Genomic DNA, 17,140 nt, shown 5'->3' with positions numbered 1-17,140 from the left:
CCAGACTTTAAGCATGAAAGGATGCTGAATTTTACCAAATGCTTTTTCAGCATTCAATGAAATGACTATGTGGTTTTATCTCTTTGAGTTTGTTTATGTGGTGGATTTCATTGATGGATTGCCATATATTTAACCATCCCTGCATCCCAGGGATAATGCATACTTGATCATGGTGGATGATCATTTTTATGTGTTCTTGGATTCGGTTGGCAAGAATTTTATTGAGTATTTTTGCATCAATGTTCATATGGGAAATCGGTCTGAAGTCCTCTTTCTTTGTTGGATCGTTGTGTGGTTTTGGTATCAGCATAATTGTGGCTTCATAGAAGGAGTTGGGTAGTGTTCCTTTCATTTCTATTTTGTGGAATAGTTTGAAGAGGATTGGTGTTAAGTCTTCTTTGTAGATCTGGTAGAATTCTGCACTGAAACCATCTGATCCTGTGCTTTTTTTGGTTGGAAGACTTTCTATGACCCCTTCTATTTCTTTAGGGATTATGGGACTGTTTAGATGATCTATTTGGTCCTGATTTAATTTTGGTATTTCGTATCTGTCTAGGAAATTGTCCATTTCCTCCAGATTCTCCAGTTATGCTGACTATAGGCTTTTGTAGTAGGATTTGATGATTTCTCAAATTTCCTCAGTTTCTGTTTTTATATTCCCCTTTTTATTTCTAATTTTGCTAATTTTGATACTTTCTCTGTGCCCTTTGGTCAGTCTGGCTAAGGGTTTATCTGTCTTGTTGATTTTCTCAAAGAACCAGCTCCTAGATTCGTTGACTCTTTGTATGGTTCTCTTTGTTTCCACTTGATTGATTTCAGCCCTGAGTTTGATGATTTCCTGTCTTCTACTCCTCCTGGGTGAATTAGCTTCTTTTTGTTCCAGGGCTTTCACGTGTGCCATTAAGCTGCTAGTGTGTGCTCTCTCCCGTTTCTTTTTGGAGGCACTCGGGGCTATGAGTTTTCCTATTAGTACTGCGTTCATTTTGTCCCAAAGGTTGGGGTATGTTGTCCCTTCATTTTCATTAAATTCTAAAAAGTCTCTGGTTTCTTTCTTTATTTCTTCTTTGGCAAAGGTGTCATTGAGTAGATTATTGTTCAACCTCAGTGTGTATGTGGGCTTTCTGTTGTTTTTGTTGCTATTGAAGACCACTCTTTGTCCATAGTGATCTCATAGGAGGCATGGGATTATTTCGATTTTCTTATATTTATTGAGGTCTTTCTTGTGACAAATTATATGGTTGATTTTGGAGCAGGTACAATGAGGTGCTGAGAAAAGGGTATATTCTTTTGCTTTAGGGTGAAATGGTTTATAAATATCAGTCAAATCTAATTGGTCCAAAGCTTCAACTCGTTTTACTGTGTCCCTGTTTAGTTTCTGTTTTCCTGATCAGTCCATTGAGGATAGTGGAATGTTGAAGTCAACCACAATTATTGTGTTAGGTGCAATGTGTGCTTTGAGCTTTAGTAAAGTTTCTTTTACAAATGAGGGTGTCCTTGCCTTTGGCACATAGATGTTCAGAATTGAGATTTCTTCTTGGTGGATTTTTCCTTTGACCCGCAAGAAGTGTCCTTCTGTGTCTCTTTTGATGATTTTAGGTTGAATTTCAATTCTATCTGATATTAGAATGGCTACTCCGGCTTGTTTCCTAAGACCATTGGCTTGTAAAACTGTCTTCCAGCCTTTTACTCTAAGATAGTTTTTGTCTTCGACACTGAGGTGTGTTTCCCGTAAGCACTGATTGTAGGGTCCTGTTTCCTTATCCAGTCTGTTAGTCTATGTCTTTTTATTGGGGGAATTGAATCCATTGATGTTAAGAGATATTAAGGAATAGTGATTATTACTTCCTGTCATTTTTGATGTTATTTTTATATTTGAGTGGTTATCTTCTTTTGGGTTTGATGAAGGAAGGTTACTATCTTGCTTTTTCCAGGTGTAGTTTCCCTCCTTGTATTGGAGTTTTCCTCCTATTATTCTTTGTAGGGCTGGGTTTGTCGAAAGATAATGTGTAAATTTGGTTTTGTCATGGAATATCTTGGTTTCTCCATCTATGGTGATTGAGAGTTTTGTTGGGTATATTAATCTTTGCTGGCATTTGTGTTCTCTTAGAGTCTGCATGAGATCCACCTAGGATGTTCTACCTTTCATGGCCTCTGATGAGAAATCTGGTGTGATTCTGATAGGTCTTCCTTGATATGTTACTTGACCTTTCTTTTTTGCCTCAGGCTATGACTGCTAACTGGTTCTGCCATGTAGCCAAGATGGTGCTGTGTGCACCCTCTGCAAGTCCTGGGACAGTCTGCCAGGCTGACAACCTCCTGGCTGGGTTAGCACACAGATGGCCCACCGGACAGTCCAGGGCCTGGGTGCAGTCCAATACCTATCAGGCTTAGACTCCTGTGATGTTAGCCTCGGGCTATGACTGTTAGCTGGCTTTGTCTGCTAGAACTCTCTGGCATCCCATAGCCAAAATGGCGGCATGTGCTTCCTGTAAGTGCCTGGACAGACTGCAAGGCAAACAATCTCCTGGCCAGGCTGGCACACCAATAACCCCCACACAACTCAGGGCCTGGGTGCAGGCCAATGCCTCTCAGGCTTTGATCCCCACGATGTTGACTTCGGGCTAAGTCTGTGTACCTCGGGCTGTCGGTTCTCTCTGGTGTCTGAGAGCCAAGATGGTAGAGAGCCTCTCATAACTGACTGGCGGGAGGCCGAGTTCTGATGTGGCTTCAGTGCAGTGAAAATCGCTGTAACTCTTGCAGCCTGGCTGGCCAGCGATGGTCAGTGGTACCAGGCACAGGGCCTGCCAGGACCCTGTCGCCTAGGTTCCACAGATGGAGGCCCTGCCACTGAACAAGCTGCTGCTGCAGCAGCTGCTGCCCACAGGGCACTTTCTTAATCATTGATTCAAGGTAGAGGAAACATTTCCTTGTGGGAATTGCCATCCTTGGCTTCTATCAGGAAACAGGCTGCATTTTACATGGTGAACAAGACAGTAAGCAGCATGCCTCTATTTCCACAGCATCAGCACTAGCCACTATGTTCCTGTGCTATTTAACTTCTCCTGACTTCCTCAAAGTGTGAAAAATGCTGTATAAGTTTAAGCCAAATAATGTGTGATAAAGCAAAAACTATCACATCAAAGTTAGATAAGTCAAATGAACAAAAGGCAAAGAATCCCATTGAAAGCCCAAGGAGCATAACACATTCACTCACTCAGGAATCTCATGAAAACACTAAACTGGAGGCATTGATATAGACACAGAATATATGACAAAGAACCACGCAAGCTCTGCTTCATTTTCTGAGGGCTCATATCTGCTGGTGCTCTCAAGCTCCTCTTGCTTTTAATGCCCTTCAGCCACTTTTTCGGCAGGGTACACTGAGCTTTGAAAGGAGGGATTTGATGGAGACATCCACTGAGTGTATCTCACTCTCTATAATATATGGCTGAAAGTTTCTAAATTTGTCCCCATTTGATGCAAGAGGAAGCTTCTCTTATAACATGTAAACATTGCACTGTTCTCTGCATGTAGCAGAATATAATTAGGAGTCATTTTACCACTTTTTTTTCCTTTGTAAGACCATTATTTGGTTTCCCCATAGGCACCTGAGCTACTAAGTCTCAGGTCCTTGTTCACCAAAGCAGTTTAGGATGTGGGCTCCATCTCAGTCAATAGGACTTATGTCAAATAACTTATTGGATTATTATTCCTATAAGCTTTGAGCAACCATTGACCTAATTTATCTCACAAGTAGTAAACCACTATAGACAGAAAGACTTGTGTCTAGCTTGCTGTTTACATTTCTCTTTGTGGCACATGCAGAGTGCCTTTCTGTACTAAGACACAAGGATGTAAGCATGTAGGTTCTCTGTAGGGACCAGCTTGTCATCTTCACACTCAGTAATTTGTTTAGGTGTTGCCTTCAGCAAGGGGTACTTGCTGTCAGTTTGTGGAGAGCAACTTAAGCTCTTAGGAAGTGTCTGAGTTATGTGATAGGGATTCCCATGTGGTTCATTTGGCCAACTCAATTAAATGTAACCTAATCCTAGTGTTGGAATTTTTCATTCTTTCTTTGTGACATGAGATACCTATTATTTGGTGATTTCACTTTGATCACATTCATATATGAAAAAAAATTAGAAGTTTTTGTTGTACTAGATTTCAATACTTCTTCTCAAATACGTCTTAATTTCACCCGTCTCTCTCTGTACTCCCTTCAATAACCCCCTCTCCCTTTCCCTTTCCCACATGATTCCCCAATCCTAGCCCTTGTCCATCCTTTCATAAAGTGTCCTATAGACTTGATGTTTTGATTATTATGTGCTCAGAGGAGTTTCTTTTCTCTTCCAAACTACTTTGTGTTCTATATGTTTCATGAACTTTGATAGGCATCTCTTTTTCATGTTAGTATTTTTCTATGATTTTGTTGAAAATATTTTCTGTGTTTTGACCTGGGTTTACTCTTTTTCTTCTATGCCTACTATTTATTGACCTGGCCCTTTCATTCTTGTGACCCTGATTTTCTGAATTTTATGGACCAAGGTTTTCTCTATAAATTTTTCTTTAATTTATTTATTTCTTCTATCATACCTTCAACAACTAAAGGCTTATAAATATTTTACTTGTTAGTGAATCTGCTTCTGAGATACATTTTTGAATTCTTAAAATTTTCCTTTTGAGATTTCCTTCAACTCGTATTTGTAAATTTAGAATCAATTATAAATTGATTCTATTTTTACTCAGATGTAAGTCAGTTTAATTCATTTCTTTCCACTGTTTCGTTGTGATTTCATACATTTGTTTAAGTGATATACTCATTTCCTTTAAAAGACAACTATCATATTCATACAAGCTGTATTCAGGACTTTTTCCTTGTGCCTCAGCTATGGTGAAATATTCAGGACCTGCAATATCATGGTTGCTGAGCGGTAGTGGTGACATATTATTCTGGATGTTACTGATTGTGTTTTTACACAGGCTTTTAGACATCTTAGATTAGGAAGATAATAATTCTAGGTTGGTGCTGATATTTGGTCTTGTCTTTATTGCATAGGAGTTTTGTTCCAAGGCTTCTGTTTCAGTCTGGTTATTAGAAGAATGAGGTGGCTTTATGTAGCCTGTAAGAATTACATTGAGGTACATGGTTAGATGCGTTTATGGGTTGGGGACCTGAGAGTCAGGAATAGAGATTGTCTGGCCTCAGCAGAGAGACTTCACAAGAAGGACAAAAGCAGGGTGTTCCACCAAGATCTGCTTAGTCAATTTCCTGGGAATGGGACCAGGTAGTAGAGAGAGGCCACATCAGAATGCTTAATAAGAAGGTGGGGATGAGACTCATGGATTGGATTTGAAGAATGGAGGGAGAGCTGAAGATCTGATGGTGTAACATAATTTCTTCTTCTCATAATGTGCTGTGGCTTCCTCAGGAATGCATTCTGGAATTGAAGGCTGGGAAAAAGCAACTCACCCCACAAAGTTTGCTCTTCTGATATAGAGATAAGTATAAGACTTGGACATTGAGACACATTGGGAAAGGTGAAGATCTATCTGCTATTACTCTATATGTTTCCCTGGCCAGAGTAGTCTGTGAGCTCCCATGGACTGCTGAATTTGGGATCTGGGATAATACAATGAGTGGAGCGAGAAATTTAAGAAGGGAAAGATCTTTAAATCCATTAGAAAAGGGAAGTGCTCTCACAGGTTTTGTTCTGCAGAGATGACGATGAGACTTGATCATGGGATCTGGAAAAGGAGAGGGAAAGGTGATGGTCTGATATTAACATATTGCTGACCTTAAGGGATGGAGAAAAATATTTATTTAAACAACTAAAGTGAAACTAAACAAAAACTGAAAGATGAAATTATTTACAAAATATTTGAGCCCTTAATGTTTTATCTCAGGAAGTAGAACATGTAAAAATAAAACCTTTCATCACATTCTTTTTCCCATACATAGAATCTTTTACTTAGTCATCATGAAGTTCAGTTTTTCCTAGAAAGGGTCACTAATTAACTATCTGCTGCACAATAGTGCTGACTCCCATAATTCTCCTTTCTGAGCATTTAGCCCATTCTTTTCAGTTATTGACATGATTGTTTACCTTCATATGAAATATTAATTAGAACTGTGATAAATATGCAAAAGAATGTTTTAAACCCATAAATTCTCATGGCCCCAAGAGGATGACTAGGATTTAAAGCACAATTTTTTGGTGATCTAAGATTTTGCTTTTTAATGACTATCTTCTAGGATTAAACTAACTGTGGTAGTACAAAGATATTATTGCAACAGTTGGATATCTGAGACAGAAAAAAATATGAATGTGATACCCAGTTAAGCTGCAACCTGAGATGCTTACTCAAAACAAAATCTCTCAGAAGTACCACCATGTAATAGTGAGAACATTTTTATGAAACTGTCACAAAGCTCTATTGTTCTCAAAAAGGCTAAATAAACAGTTTTATCCAGCACAAAAATAATATGTTAAGGTCTTTGTGCACATTCCTTCATTCTCCTTGATCATTGTCTAGCAGCATTGCTATAAGTTTCTTTAAACATCACAGGGCACATTAGGAGTGGTTGTACATACTTTCAATCCCAGCACTTGTAAGGAAAAAGCCAGATAGATGGATCTTGGATCTCTGCGAGCTTAAAGTATATTGGTCTCCAAAGCAAGTTCCATCCACAAAGACAAAACTCCATAGTGAGGCACAGTTTTAACACATTAATCTTCAATTCTATCATAAAATATTTCTATATTATTTTTCAATTAATTTAGCAGTTTTCTTAAAGTCTACCACTTTACTCTTTAATTGTCCATGAATTGTGAAATTTAACATGTTTTTTGATATATCTCTTCTATTTTATCAGAAATCTTATCCACATAAATATTCAATTTAATCATAAAATGCTTTTACTTCCTTTTTAAATAAAAGAACATAATTTTTTTAAAAAAGGAAAAAGATAAAATCTATTAGATTCAGTGTATCTTGTTTTATGTGGAGGGTGTTGATCTACTTGGACTAGAGCTTTGTACAGGGAAATAAGAATCGATCAATTTGCATCCTTCTACATTTTGACTGGCAGTTGACTCAGCACCATTTGTTGAAAATGCTGTCTTTTATCCAGTGAATTGTTTTAGTTCCTTTGTCAAAGATCAAGTGACCATAGGTGGGAGGGTTCATTTCTGGGTCTTCATTTCTATTCCATTGATCTACCTGCCAGTCCCTGTGCCAACATCATGCAGTTTTTATCACTATTGCTCTGTAGTATAGCTTGATGTCAGGGATGTGGAGTCCACCAGAAGTTCTTTTATTCTTAAGTATACTTTTTGCTATCCTGGGTTTTTTGTTATTCTAGATAAATTTTGAAATTGCTCATTCTGACTCTATGAAGAATTGAGTTCAAATTTTGATAGGGATTGCAGTAGATCTCTAGATTACTTTAGGCAAGATGGTCATTTTTACTATATTAGCCCTACCAATCCATGTGCATGAGAGAACTTTCCATCTTCTGAGATCTTATTTTTTCCAAAACAGGGTTTCTTTGTGTAACCCTGGCTATCCTGGAACTCACTTTTAAGACCAAGCTGTCTCAGACTCAGAAATCTGCCTGTCTCTCCCTCCTAAGTGCTGGGAATAAAATTGTGCACCGCCACTGCCTGGCTTTCTGAGATCTTTAATTTCTTTCTTCAGCAACTTGAAAATCTTGTCATACAGATCTTTCACTTGCTTGATTAGAGTCACATCAAGTTTTTTATATCATTTGTGGCTATTGTGAAGGATGTCATTTCGCTAAATTCTTTCTCAGCCTTTTTATACTTTAAGAATAGGAAGGCTACTTATTTGTTTGAGTTCATTTTTATATCCATCCACTTTGCTGAAGTTGTTTAGCAGGTTTATGAGTTCTCTGGTGGAATTTTTAGGGTCACTTAAGTATACTATCATATCATATCATGTGCAAATAGTGACAGTTTGTCTTCTTCCTTTCCAATTATAATCCTTTGACCTTCTATTCTTGCCTAATTGTTCTGGCTAGGACATTGAGTACTAGATTGAATAGGTAGAGGGAGAGTGGACAGCCTTGACTAGTCCCTGATTTCAGTAGAATTGCTTCAAGTTTCTCTCCATTTAGTTTGATGTTGTTTACTGGTTTTCTTTATATTGCTTTTATGAACCTGGAGCACATGGACACAGGGGAAAATTTGCTAAACAGAACACCAATATCTTATGCTCTAAGATCAAGAATTGACAAATGGGACCTCATAAAATTACAAAGCTTTTGTAAGGCAAAGGACACTGGTAATAGGACAAAACATCCACCAACAGATTGTGAAAAGATCTTTACCAATCCTACTTCCAGCAGAGGACTAATATTCAATATAAACAAAGAATTCCAGAAGTTAGACTCCAGAAAACCAAATAACCCAATTAAAAATAGGTACAGAGGTAAATAAAAAATTCTCAACTGAGGAGTAACAGATGGCTCAGAAACACCTAAAGAAATGTTCAACATTCTTAATAATCAGGGAAATGTAAATCAAAATAAGCCTGATATTCTACCTCACACCAGTCAGAATGGCCAAGATCAAAAACTCGGGGGATGGCTGAGCAGTGGTGTCACATGCCTTTAATCCCAGCACTTGGGAAGCAGAAGCAGACAGATTTCTGAGTCCAAGGTCAGCCTGATCTACAGAGTGAGTTCCAGGACAGCCAGGGCTACACGCAGAAACCCTGTCTCAAAAAACAAAAGCAAAAACAAAAAATTAAAAAAAAACTCAGGGACAACAAATTCTGGAGAGGATGTGAAAAAAAGATGAACACTCTTCCATTGCTGGTGTGACTGCAAGCTGGTAAAACCATTCTGGCAATCATTTTGGGGAGTTCCTCAGAAAATTGGACATAGCTCTACCTGAGGAGCCAGCTATACTACTCCTGGGCATATACCCAGAAGATACTCCAACCTGTAATAAAGACACAGGCTCCACTATGTTCAAAGCAGCGTTATTTATAAGAGCTAGAAGCAGGAATGAAGCCAGATGTTACTCAAGAGATGCATGGATACAGAAAATTTGGTACATGTACCCAAGGAGTACTACTCAGCTATTAAAAACAATGAATTCATGAAATTCTTAAGCAAATGGATGGAGCTAAAAACTATCATCCTGAGAGAGGTAACACAATCACAAAGCAAAACACATGGTATGCAATCACTGATAAGTGGATATTAGCCTAAAAGCTCAGAATACTCAAGATAGAACTCACAGACCACATGAAGCTCAAGATCAAGACAAAAGTGTGGATACTTTGATCCTTATCAGAAAGTGGATTAAAACATCCATGGCTCACAGCCAACCAATAGAAAGAGAATAGTTTCTCCAATGGAGCAGCTCAAGTGCTGCTCAAATAGCTGAAGAGGTGTGCAGCTCCGCAGAAGGAACAATAATATGTACCAACCAGTACCTACACCAATCTTAGGGACTTAACCATGAACCAAAGAGTACACATGGAGGGACCCTCTGATCCAGCTAAATATATAGAAGACAACCATTTCGGACATCAATGAGAGGAGATGGTCCTGTGAAGGCTCAATTCTATGAGACACTGTGTCTAATATTTTCTCTACCCTGAAATGAAACCACAGACTCTGTCTTTTAGGGACCAGAGATAAGCCACATGGCAAGCCCAATCAATATATAAATGTATGTGTGAGCCCTTCCTCCCTTTGTTCCATTGCCTTTTCTTGTCCAAACCCCATTCATCCTCTCTCGTTTTCTGATGCCTTTTCTGCATATCCCTTTTCTCACCCCCAATCTACAGATCCCTTCTTTGCACCTGTTCTCTCAGTGATCTTTGTTTATAATCCTCATTTCTGTTTCATCTTCTTTTAGGATACAAAGGGAACCATAAAGAAGATCTGTGACTTCCTAGGGAAAAAATTAGGGCCAGATGAACTGGAAATGGTCCTCAAGTACAGCTCCTTCCAAGCCATGAAAGAAAACAACATGTCCAATTTTAGTCTTGCCAAGAATGATTTCAGTACTAATGACATAAACCTTATGAGAAAAGGTAAAGAGATTATCTACCTCCAGAATATGTCAGAACATGTGAAAGAGTTGTGGTGCCAATGAATCTCTAAGAGGTTGTTGGCAATACGGTGAGACTCAGTGTTCATCACTGATAGCTTCTCATAGTCATTAGAGGAGAATCTTTTTATGGACAAGATGTGGGCTTCAGACACTCTGAAAGGTTGATTTATTCTGAGAGATTTCTTGGGATTGGATATGGTCATATCTAATAACTTCAATGAAGAAAAAATGAGTAAAATATTCATGTTACTATAAGGCATTGCAAAGTTCCCTGTAACATAATTGTCAACTCTAAAATATAAAAAAAAAATGTATTGCAGTAGACCAAAGATTTATCTTAGGTGATAACCATAGAACCATAAAAATTACATTAACAGCTGGGAAAGATGCTGAACAGGCCAAGAGTAGACCCTCAAAAGGACTAGAAAATTCTCTAGTTTTAAAATCTGATGATACTTGTCAAGGTAAAAAAGTATATGAACATAAGTCCATGTCATTAAATACTTAAAGGAATGAAGTAGCTCTGTTAATAGCAAAAGAATAAGGACATGACAAGGAACAGATTTAGCAGAAAAATATCAGAGCAGATGGAAGAGAATTTAAACAAAATTCTATAAGGACAACTATTATTTCTGCTTTTGCAGTAAGATTATTCTAGTATGAGACCACATTTAGTTTGAATCTCTTCCAAATATACATACTATTTGTCAAGTTTATGCTACTTTAATTTCATGACCCCTTTCATCTTTCAGAATTATATCTCCTAGAAGAGGAATTTCAATCCTCTCCTTTCCAGTGTCACCTCTCTCTAATCTGGAAGCAGATTGTCTGTGTGGTTTCATAAATGTACAGTTAAGGAGTGACTTTGCCAAAATGAGTCAAACCTTGTACCTCACCCAGATCTAATTAGGTAATGATAGATGGAACTCAGAGGGGAAGATAAAAGGTGTCAGTCATCAGATATTTAACAATTAATAAAAACATGGATATAAATGAATAAAGTCAAGATTTATGGGTTTAATTTCCTTTTACCAATAATTAAAATGTTTCACACTTTACATTCAGACCTCCTCAACCCCAGAGAGTGAGATTAAGATAGTAACAATATAAGGATATCAGGAGTTTTCACAGATGAAATGAAGTCAAAGTAGTTACCAGATTGTATTTAATCCCACTACCCACTTGCTTCATTACTTCTTTATAGAGGGTGATAAAATGGATATGTCTGGAAACAATTTTGAAAGTAAAAGTATATAAAGATAATATTTGTCTTCTCAATTCCTCTATCATATTGGTGACAATTTTAATTATAAATGATAAGAAAATCTAAGAAAAAGACTAAAACCAATTTCATTATTTACCAATAAATAACCGAATTCCCTAAATCATAAAGCTTAAAAAGCTATATTAAGTGTGAGGCTTGCCTTATCCAGGAGGAATTCATTACACCTATTTTCCCATATCCTTTAATGGTTCTTCTCTTAATACACAAGTAAAATATCTTTTATTGCCCCTGTAGAACTGCTCTGTCAGCTTTACCCTAGAGACACAATCAGACAAGTCGGTAAGATGACTCTGGATTTAACCTCCAAGTAATCCTTTTCCAAATGCAATTATAGTCATTGTAAGTCCATAGTTAGACACTGCAGGAAATACATCTATTCACCCTCATTCAGCCACTGTTTGGTTGACAGGAAATTCATGAATGCAATTACACAATCAAGACATGTGTAGGAAATATCTTCTGGCAAACCTCAAAAGTCCCAGTCCTCATTACTTCACAGTGTATGTTTACTGGTTACAATACTTGGGTCATTAATCATTTTAACTGGTATCTTCAGAAGATGTTAATCAGAGACACAAAGGGAAGATGACCTAAGGACAGAAAAGAAGCAGGCCATCTGCAGTCAAAACAAAGCAAAACAAAACAAAACAAAACAAACAAACAAACAAAAAAAAAACAAAGATAAAAATCTAGACAACACCCTGGTGTGAGAACTCTAGTCTTAAGAACTATGAGGAAGTTCCTTTTCTTTCTTTTTGTAATTTTTTTCTATTTTGATGGTTATTTTCCTTATTTACATTCCAAATGTTATCTCATTTCCAGGTCTGCCCTCTGAAACCCCCTAATTCTACCCCCCCTCCCCTGCCTCTTTGAGAGTTCTCCCCCACCTTCCCCTGCCTTCCAACCCTGGAATTCCCATACACTCCCACACAAACACCACTTGTTAAGGTTATCCTACCATCTGACACACAAGAGTTTGGAAATATTTTTGGAAAGTAGGAATGAAAATAAATGTACTTTTACAAGCTGCACAGAATTTTGACATAGCTGAATTAGAACTCCATTTGTGTACCTCCAAAGAGGTGGTTTTCTCAGATGTACTGATTTATTTCATTGAGAAGACATTTCAGATTTGTTGAGTTTCTTATAATACAAGCTCTCTCTGGACTAGCTTATCAGGATCCAGGTATGCTGTGGAAAACAATAAGATAATATGTTCTAATAATGAAGAAAATAAGGAACCTGAGAGTAGCAATGAATATTAATAGATACCCATATTATTAGCCACTTTTATACTTATATCAATTAATGTTGTATTATTTGATTATACTGTATCAGTGGTTTATATTTTTATGAATTCTCCAAATTTTCTTTAATGTAGACCTGGCTAAATTTAAATTAACTCATGTGATGGTATAGAAAGAAAGTAATGTGATTAAAAAAGCATGACTTCTATTGACAATATTTTGGATTCAATACACATCCATCACTATCACACTGGGTAACATCTCAAAGACTAATTTTTCACCATCAGCAAAATAGAAGTCATGCCTCTACCTTTCTCGAGTATTCATTTACAAATACTTAAGAAAATATCCCACACTCAGTATAACCTACATGTCTCGCACTCTTTGCAAAATGAAACATTTAGTAAATTCAGAAACACTTTCTTTTTAAATATTTTAGATGCATATTCTGTGTGTATATTCAAAGCAGAAATGCATGGAACACTTGGCAATGCCACAGCTAGGACATAAAGCAAGGGTGGCACCAGCTGAGAGGTAAATGGAGGAAAGATATAAAGAGAAGGTTACAATGTGATTAATAAGGAGACAAAGAGCAAGATGTAATTATATGAAAGATAGTAGCCCTCTCCCGCGTAGGAAGACGCAACACACCATGAATAGTTGGACAATTTCTAAGGCTCAAACTAAAGACCGTCTGGAATGGAGTGGTGAAAACCAATGTATGGTCAGAGGATACAGTGCTGCAAAGGACAGGAACTGGTATTATACAGATCTTCATGCATCACAAAACACTATGAGTGAGTGAAAGAGAAGTCCTGCAATGTTCTCAGCTGGGAGTGGTTGGTTCCCTTATATCTACTGGGAAGATCAAGACACCTGAAATGCTGCTCATAACTGAGTATATCTGCAACACTCAAGTGAATCCACATATAAACATAAGTAGAAAGTATTTTAAGATATTAATTAAAAGTTGCTAGCCTACACTGAAGAACTTCTATAAGTAAATACTAAAATGTAGACAGAACAATTGAAGTTCGTTAGGATCATTGCTCTTGATAAACACTGTTGAGTTGGTTAGCGTGATGGGAACATGTTTGATGGGAAGCAGCAATAATCTAGATATATAAAAAGTCAAGCCAGTGTTGCTGCTGTCAGATTGTGTAGCATATAGGTAGGGAGAGGAAAAGATGGGATATAATTTCCACAGAGGGAGAAGTCTGTATATAAGATTTCAGGGCTTAATGAGGTTTATGCACAAAGTGGTAGTTTGATTTAATAACTTTGTGTTAGAGCATTTGATGACAGGAGCTAGAGCAGTGTTATGACCATTATTAAGTCACCTATGTAGCTGCTTCACATTTTCTAGGTACAACTGGGGACTGGAAGAATCACTTCACGGTGGCCCAAGCTGAAGTCTTTGATAAAGTATTCCAGGAGAAAATGGCTGGTTTCCCTCCAGGGATGTTCCCATGGGAATAAGTTTTCAAAACTTTTAAATATATAAACACTGATGTTTATTGTTCCTATTTTCAGTATCTGTATAACTGAGTGTGGTTATAGAATAAATCCTGTTGTAGAATTGTGTTGATGATTTTTTTTAAACATAGTGTTACTAATACTAGTAGTAGCAACAGGTGGTGATTGTGGTAGTGGTGGTGGTGTGTATACATTTCTGTTTGTAGTGCCTTCAGAGGGCTGAATAGTGTATTTATTCTGAGGTATATGCAACTGCATGTAGCTGTAAACTTTCTGCTTTGGGTCCTAGGAACTGATCTTAGGACCTCTACCTAATCAATGCAGCACTATTAATCTCTCCACTTTTGAGAGTCATCCCTCAGCCTAGAATCATGGAGTCTTGAGTCATCAAATATTTGCTACTTTTATTACTGTTTTGTTATATATTGTCACCAAATTCCAATTTACTTCAAAGAATTCCAGCTTTAAAACATTTTATTTTCATTTAAATTAGTTGCTTATTTGGGAATTTATTAACTGAGGTCTAACATGGCAAAAGTTTATGAATGCAATGCTATGAAAATAAATATTACTCAGAATTTGTGTACTTACCATACTTTGCAGGAATACCAACTTGATTATTTGCTGAAGAAGCATGTATGTATATCCTTTTTATGGATATTTTCTTAATTTACATTTCAAAGGTTTCTCCTTTCCAGGTGTCCCCTTTAGAATCCCTCTAATCCATACCTCTCCCCATGCCTCTACAAGGGTGCTTGCATAACCACCCACCCACTCCTCTCTCCCTGCCCTGGCATTCCACTACCCTGGGGTATGGAACACTTTCAGGCCTAAGGGCCAGTTATCCCACAGATGCCAACAAGGCCATCTTCTGCCACATATGGAGCCTGAGCCATGGGTCCTTCTATGTGTACTCTTTGGTTGGTGGTCCAGACCCTGATAGCTCTAGGGGTGTCTTTCCTGTTGACTCTTTGGCTCCCTACATGGAGCTGAAAACCTCCCTCAGCATCTTCAGTGCCTTCTACAATTCCTTCATCAGGGACCCAGCACTCAATCCAATGGCTGACTGCAAGCATCTGCCTCAGTATTTGTCACACTCTGTTAAAGCCTTTCAGAATACAGCCATATCAGACTCCTGTCAGCAAGCACCTTCCTACATCCACAATAGTTTCTGGTTTGGAGACTGTATATGGAATGGCTAATATCCACTGATCAGTGAGTGCATACCATGTGTATTCTTTTGTGACTGACTTACCTCACTCTGGATGATATTTTCGAGATACATTCATTTGTCCATGAATTTCATGAAGCCATTATTTTTTTTATATATTTTTATTTTCTATATTCTTTGTTTACATTCCAAATGATTTCCCCTTTCTCGGATGCCCCCTCCCCATATGTGCCATAAACCTCCCTCCTTTTTCTCTGTCCTTATATTCCCTTCCCATGCTAGATCAATCCTTTACAGGATCAGGAGCCTCTCCATACTTCTACATGGGAGTCATTTGTTATGCAATTTGTGCCTTGGGTATTCAGGGCTTCTGGGTTAATTAATATCCACTTATCAGAGATTGCATTCCATGTGGATTCATTTGTGATTGGGCTACCTCACTTAGGATGATATTTTCCAGATCAAACCATTTGCCTAAAAATTTTGTGAATTCATTGTTTCTAATTGCTGAGTAGTATTCCATTGTGTAAATATACCACATTTTCTGTATCCATTCCTCCTTTGAGGGGCATCTGTGTCCTTTCCAGCTTCTGGCTATTATAAATAAGGCTGCTATGAACATAATGGAGCATGTGTCTTTATGGCATGCCAGGGAATCCTTTGGGTATATGCCCAGGAGAGGTATAACAGGGTCCTCCGGAAGTCTCATGTCCTATTTTCTGAGGAACCTCCAGACTGATTTCCACAGTGGTTGTACCATCTTACAGCCCCACCAGCAGTGGAGGTGTGTTCCTCTTTCTCCACATCCTCGCCAACACCTGCTGTCTCCTTAGTTTTTGACCTTAGCCATTCTGACTGGTGTAAGGTGAAATCTCAGGGAGGTTTTGATCTGCATTTCCCTAATGACGAATGATGTTGAACACTTCTTAAGGTGCCTCTCGGCCATCCGAATTTCTTCAGGTGAAAATTCTTTGTTAAGATCTGTACCCAATTTTTTAATAGGGTTATTTGGTTCCTTGGGGTCTAACTTCTTGAGTTCTTTGTATATATTGGATATTAGCCCTCTATCAGATGTAGGGTTGGTGAATATCCTTTCCCAATTTGATGGTTGCCGTTTTGTCCTTTTAACGTTGTCCTTTGCCTTACAGAAACTTTGTAATTTTATGAGGTCCCATTTGTCAATTCTTGATCTTAAAGCATAAGCTATTGGTTATCTGTTCAGGAACATTTCCCCTGTGCCCATGTCCTCAAGGGTCTTCCCCAGTTTCTTTTCTATTAGTTTCAGTGTGTCTGGATTTACATGGAGGTCCTTGATCCACATGGAGTGAAGTTTAGTACATGGAGATAAGAATGGATCAATTCGCATTCTTCTGCATGCTGACCTTCAATTGATCCAGCACCGTTGTTGAAAAGGCTATCTTTTTTCCACTGGATGTTTTTGGCTCCTTTGTCGAAGATCAAGTGACCATAGGTGTGTGGATTCATTTCTGGATCTTCAATTCTATTCCATTGGTCCACTTGTCTGTCACTGTGCCAATACCATGCAGTTTTTAACACTATTGCTCTGTAGTATTGCTTGAAGTCAGGGATACTGATTCCCCCACAATTTCTTTTGTTGTTGAGAATAGTTTTAGCTCTCCTGGGTTTTTTGTTGTTCCAGATGAATTTGAGAATTGCTTTTTCTAACTCTGTGAAGAACTGAGTTGGGATTTTGATGGGGATTGCATTGAATCTGTAGATCACTTTTGGCAAGATGGCCATTTTAACTATATTAATCCTGCCAATCCACGAGCATGGCAGATTTTTCCATTTTTCTGAGGTCTTCTTCGATTTCCTTCTTCAGAGACCTGAAGTTCTTATTGTGTAGATC

At 37.9% G+C, this 17,140-nt stretch overlaps 1 protein-coding gene across 2 annotated transcripts in view; it reads left to right on the top strand.

Moving 5' to 3' along the window:
• Positions 1–14,148, top strand: part of LOC127674804 (probable alcohol sulfotransferase) — a 41,208-nt gene extending 27,060 nt beyond the window's left edge. The window contains exons 5-6 of one of the 2 annotated variants that reach the window (XM_052170539.1): positions 9,894–10,071; positions 13,990–14,148. In XM_052170539.1, coding sequence (XP_052026499.1) covers positions 9,894–10,071; positions 13,990–14,102 — 291 coding nt within the window. In that variant the 3' untranslated portion in view covers positions 14,103–14,148. The remainder of the gene's footprint in view (positions 1–9,893; positions 10,072–13,989) is intronic. The other variant, XM_052170546.1, reaches the window with a different exon arrangement.
• Positions 14,149–17,140: the final 2,992 nt, after the last annotated feature.

This window comes from Apodemus sylvaticus, chromosome 1 (assembly GCF_947179515.1).
Source record: "Apodemus sylvaticus chromosome 1, mApoSyl1.1, whole genome shotgun sequence".
Lineage (NCBI taxonomy): Eukaryota > Metazoa > Chordata > Mammalia > Rodentia > Muridae > Apodemus > Apodemus sylvaticus.
Note: the sequence above shows the minus strand (reverse complement) of the source record. Positions and strands in the feature narration are given on the sequence as shown.